The following is a 5,901-nucleotide window of genomic DNA, read 5'->3' as shown; positions in this document are numbered from 1 at the left end:
TTAGATCTGCCTTTTGGCACAAAAGCCCAAATTCTCTTTCAAAATAATATTTGCACTAGCGTGGCAGAGGCCAAATGTGTCACATGGCAGCAATGCAATACCACTTCATAAACTTAGGTCCAAACTGGACACGCCATTAGTTTATATAGCCATGCATTTTTCTAAAATGAAGTGGGGTGGGGAGTGTCAATTCTTTACCCCATGCCACAGTCTTGCTACAAATCAGGGATCCCTGTATCTACTTGCAATGAAAGGAAACTGCTAAAAATGGGAGACACCGGCCATCAGTCACGATAGGAATTCTGCATGCACCCAAATACTCATTGTAAACACAAAAATGTATATTTGCATGGCAGTCTTCTCCCAAAAGTTTCTGAAACTTGTTTGAGTTTCAAAAGCAGCTCACCATTCTGTACGTGTGTGCGAGAGCACTAACCTAAAATCCAAACAGTTGCAGAGTTCTGCATGCTCTGGGTGGCTCACCTAAAAATACCCATGGTACATTTTTTATATCCATCACTTATAAAATAAAAACTGCATTTGTGAAAGACACTCATAATACTTGCAAACTTAGCATATAAAAATAAAGACATTTTCACTTTGATCTGGTCATTATTATTGGTAATTACATTGTGTATCCTGGAAGCTTGTTTACTACTAATTCACTGATGTGTCTATATTGATTAGTAATATCCACCATCTCAAAATTATCATCTTTTTCTTTTTCAGATGGATTGCTTTCTTCTAACCCACTAAAATCAACATCAGACACACTGGAGGGCAAGTAAGAGCTAACTTGAGATGTCCTTATTGACAGGCTCCTTTCCACAGATGATTCACCTTTTTCTACATTGCTATTTCTCTCAGAGGGAACTTGTTCCTCCCCCAAGGTCTGCATATCTTTGCTCCCTTCCTTGTTGGCCCGCTGAGCTGCAAGTTCCTCCTTTGAAACTCTTGCAGAAGGAGAATCATGATCAAATTGATTAAGATCAACACCTGTGGCTTTTTCATTAGATTTTGAATAATAGGTCTTTTTAAGAGATTGGATAGGAGATGTATCTGAGGGAACTGGAACAGGGGGTGAAATGCTTTCAGCAGTCATACTTCTTTCAGACATTTTAGAATCCGAGTCCATAACAGACTGGCTTTGATTTGGGTTTATTAGCAAAGGTTCAGAGCTGCTCTCTTGAGCTTCTAAGGCTGTGCCTGAACTGTCAACATTGGTGAAATCTTCTGAATAGGCTGCATTTTCAGAGCCAAGAACCACATCAAATGAATTCTTAAGTCCATAGCTTCTTTCAAAATTGTTGCTCTGGCTATCATTACGAAGGCTTGAAGCATCCCAATTATTTTTCAGTACACATTTTTCTTCTTCTGTATCAATTTTACTTTCAAGGGCATTAGTATCCTGCAAACAGACTCTCGGCAGATGGACTTTCAAACTCTTTTCTTTATAAGAAGAGCTAATACTTTCAGGAAAGCCCTTGTGTTTTGCATTTTCATGACTCTTTACACGGCGGGCTGCAACTTTTTTTTTGAGATCACAGGTTAGTCCCTTTATGGTGGCAGAGTAATCTTGGTCAGTACTGCTTTGTATTAGAGTCTCAACATTTTCATTTATTTGAGCATTTTCTTCAGAGATGCTTTTTTCATCAAATTGTACAGAAGACTTTGAATGGCGCTCGGGAGAGCTCCGCAATAGTTTCCCTTTATTTGAAGAGCTTTTGCCTTTCCTTTCAATGGTGAAGTCTCCTTGCTTTTTTCTACGATGTTCCCTTTTTTCATGCACTTTCAACATGACTGGATTGGAGCGCAGCAAACGAAGTTTTAGAGTATTTGTTAGCCCATATGTAAGCCTTCGTTTAGGGGAAGAGTTTTCCTTAGTATTGTTTTTCTCAAGATTGCCACTTCTTTCCATTTTTGTGAATCCTTTACCAGTGCTTGTAACGTGCATGGAGGGATACATGCATTTTAAATGATCTGGGCGATTTCTTTTTAACTTTGGGCTAGCAGACCTTCCTCTCTCTTTATGATTAGGAGAGGGTTTTTTATATTCCCGGAAGGGGCATAGACTCTTGACACTTGAGGGCGGGGCTTTTGTACCATCTGCTACATTTTGGTATAGCCATGCTAACTGAGGATGCACAGTAGACGGCCCTGGCTGCAGTGACTGGTTGCTCAGCAGGGACAGTTCCACCAACAAAGCATTCAGCAGAGGCAGCTGGCTCAAGGTTTGTCTGAGCTGATCATGGCTAAGCGCTGGAGATGCCAAGGCAGGCTCTGGGACGCTATTTGAAGGCTCTTCCTTAAGAGGCTCTGCAGAGGGAAAGACGATTTCTTCTTCTGGAAAAGGTTCGCGAGGTGCAGCCACCGTCACCATCCCTGATGACGCTTTCGGCGTGGAGCAAGGATTTTCAGCCGGGCGACTATAGTACATTGGCGGGGGGCAGAAGACGTTGGTCAAAATCTCCAACTCTTGGGCTGCTTTCTGCACAGCAAGGCTGGGGGGTTGTTCTTCGGTAAGGGTGCTGTTTAAGGACTCCGTGCTGCCACCTTCTGGGGCAGGGTCCTGCTGGTCTTCTTCTCCCTCTGGGATGAGCTCCAGGTTGACCCCTCTGTCGCTGTGGACGCTGGGCGGACGAGGCGGTGATCTGTGCCGCTCCTCGATGTGGGGCTCCCCGGGGGCCGCCCCCTGCCCCAAGTGGCCCAGCAGGCAGGGCCCCAAGTTGCTCAGGCGGTAGCTCAGGCCCAGTTCTCCCACCGGCTCCCCCATCAGGTCCCTCAGCGGAAACTGCCCCCTTCGCCCCCCGGGGCCGCTCCCCAGCAGCAGCTCCTCGGCGGCGGCCGCCAGGGAGACGCTGGAGGTGCCCAGCAGGCGGGCGGGGCCTTGTCCCGGCGGCAGCGCCAGCAGCAGCGCGTAGAGCGGCGAGCGCCTCAGGAGACCCTTGAGGGCGCCCGGCCGCAGCCGGAAGAGGCACGACTTGCCCCGGCCGAAGGGCACCAGCGGGCCCGGCACCGAGTGCGGGGCGCGTACCAGGAGCGTGGGGAAGTCCAGCAGCCGCAGCGCCACCGCCGGGCGGAAGGGCCTGCTGGCCGGCATGGGCGTCGGCAGCAGCCGCGGCTCCACGCGCGCCGACTCCACCAGCAGCTCCAGCGAGAACAGGCTCTCCTCGCAGCCGTCGCCCTCCTCCATCCCGGCTCGCCGTCGACAGCAGGGCGGGCGGGCAGGCGGCGGCGAACGTTCGCTCTCGCGAGACCGGAGGGGGAAAACCGCGCGGCCACTCGCGCGCGCCAGCCTCCGCGTATAATTATCTCTATGGAAGCCGTTGTCTAGCGACCGGCGGCCCTCGCTGCGTCTGTCCGCCGCGGCCGCAAAGCCCTCTGGGAATCCCAGCTAACCTCTCCTGCGATCAAGCTCTCCGGGCCGTATCGGGGTCAGGACCGCGGAGTCGGAAGGGACTCCCAGGGGTCATCTAGTCCAACCCCTCCGCCAAGAGACGTGCTAATGCTGGGAGCTGCTAGACAGCAGGCCGTTGCCGCAGGCGGAGGCTTGTACGGCGCAGTATCCGCGGCAGCAGAACGGGTTTCATTGTCTTGCGCGCCTCATTTATCTTAATGTTATTGCTTAAGCAGGCGTTCGCTTAGACTAGAGCAAAAATAGTTTTTAGCATTCTGAGATACCAGTGAAGAAAAACCTGGGGTATTCCCCCCTCCCCTTTCTTGGTCTTCTGACTTGAGGGGCATAATCCAGACAAAAATAAGCACCTTAAGTTGCTTTTGGGTCGTTGTTTTCAGTGTGAGCACGTGCTGACCAATATCTAGCGGAAATAAACGGAATGATTTTGCAATTTTGCTTGAATGCCCCTTAGGGGTTTGTTTTTGCATTTCCTACACATGGTTCCCCCTTTTGTGCTGTTTTTCAATGTTAAATGTTGCAGGTGTTGGAAGAGGGGGGGGTGAGTGGGATTTCAAAGGGGAAGAGCGTTGTTTGCATATGGATGCATGTATTGCTTTAGCTGCAGGCTTTGGAAAATGTTCTTTCTTTTTTGCTGTACAGGAGAAATCTCCACTGCAACATGAAATTATAGGATTTGTGTTTGACTTTAATTTTTGTTTTGAGTGATCGGTTTAGCTAGCTCCGCATTCATTGATACAAGCATTGAAAGTATGCAGGAAGTGTTCAAAATCATGATAAATCTGAGCCCAAGCTTTTGTGATTTTAAGCCATCCGCATCAGAAAAGGTAGATGAATATCCTTTTTGGTGGGTTTTGTCAAGAAAAAGGAGCATCCACAGATGTAGGCCCATTGAACATAAAATGTCGAACTCAACTTTCCCCTCCCCTGCAAAATAACTCAGTCGTTGTAACAGACTGGTTTTCTGAGAACATGAACTCATTGTTGCATAGAGAATGCTTGAAAAAGTTAATGAACTGTTCCAAATATTAAACAATCAGAATGGAAATTAAAACTCTTCCAAAACCATTTTTCCTCTTCAAACTCACTGATTTATCCTTAATCTGATTGTGTTTTGGGCTTCATCCAAGACTTTTAAACACTTGGGGTTTGAATTATTTGGAGTGAATAATTCACGTATGGCACTTAGTTTGCAGACAGGAAGATTGCTGTTGTCAACAGTTCAAGCCAATGTACCAGATTTGACTTGGCTTCTTCTTGTTTGTTAGGATTAATGTAACACATCTCAGTGAGCTGGAATCTGTGCTGCCTGCAACAAGAGTTGTGCACTCAAGCAGCCTGGAGAGAATACAGAGCATGTCCTCTACAGGCCAGATATGGGCTCCCTTCCCTCCATAACAAGGAGAGACCAGTGTCCCGATTAGAATGGAGCAGTGCCCTTTCATTGCGGGAAGAGATAAGCAGATACTCCTTTTCTGTTTTATGGAATGAATTACTCTTCCCCCAAAGATGACACAGTATCGCACGTATTAATGTTTACGTTTAAAATACTTAAATCATGGGGAAATGCCCAAGGTTCACACGCTGAGTAGCCTGTGGTCTGTATTATCATGCATGGTAAAGCTTGTGCTTTTAATACAGTTTAGAGGATTAAATGCACAATGCAGGACAGGAACACTTATGAGTAGAAGATTTATTTTAAGCTAGAATGTATTTGTTAGGATTTGGTTTCTCCCTTTTGAACAAACGTTTGTTCAGTTTCTGAAAACAAACTATTAAGATTGAAAGCATCTATAAACTATCGAATTAGCAATTTGTCTTTTGCTTTGTCATAATATTTTAAAAAATAAATAGATTCTTAAATACTTGTAATATTGCATAGCCAAATAAATATATATTTTAAACAAACAAACATCAGAACACTCTCAAACTCAGGCACCATCCTTCCATAGCCGCCTCTATTCAATATGATAGACACTTTCAGGCATCAGTTCAAAAAGCATGTTTGCATGAGATTCCCTTCCTCCTGTATTTGGTTTACGCATGCATTTGTTTGCCTTTTTGATTCTCCAAATAATCACATGCTGAGAAGTAAAGTAGTTGTGTAGTTCCTGAATTATGCAGAATGTATTCATGTTTATTATCAGTATATTGCTGATTCAAACACCGTGTTGGAGCCAGACTTAAATCATGCCTAAGAGTAATGTCATTGATTTCAACAAGTCCATTCTAAGCATGACTAACAAAACATGTGCACTCCAGCCGGGCAGCAGCAGGGCTGACAAAGCAGTGGAACCACCAATGTCTCCACAGCCCTGTTGCTCATTTTCGGGTGGAGGGTGAGGAATAGCTTGGAGCTCTTGCAGTGATCGGGGCACACTGTCAAGTGACAGTGGTAGGGACATCTTGGGATCCAGGTGTTCTAGACTGACTTATCTCTCCCCCACCCCCAGCAATGTCCTGCTTTGGCAACTGCGTGTGTTTGT

General features: G+C 46.3%; 1 protein-coding gene across 1 annotated transcript; it reads right to left on the bottom strand.

The window, feature by feature from the left end:
* Positions 1-592: 592 nt before the first annotated feature.
* MAP10 (microtubule associated protein 10) lies at positions 593-5,146 on the bottom strand. Its single transcript, XM_081188932.1, has one exon. The coding sequence runs from the start codon at positions 3,191-3,193 to the stop codon at positions 626-628; it is 2,568 nt and encodes an 855-aa protein (XP_081045058.1). The 5' UTR covers positions 3,194-5,146; the 3' UTR covers positions 593-625.
* Between the last annotated feature and the right edge of the window lie 755 nt (positions 5,147-5,901).

Source organism: Podarcis bocagei (assembly GCF_964188305.1).
Source record: "Podarcis bocagei genome assembly, chromosome: 3".
NCBI classification, from domain to species: Eukaryota; Metazoa; Chordata; class Lepidosauria; order Squamata; family Lacertidae; genus Podarcis; species Podarcis bocagei.
This window is presented reverse-complemented; position numbering and strand designations above follow the sequence as displayed.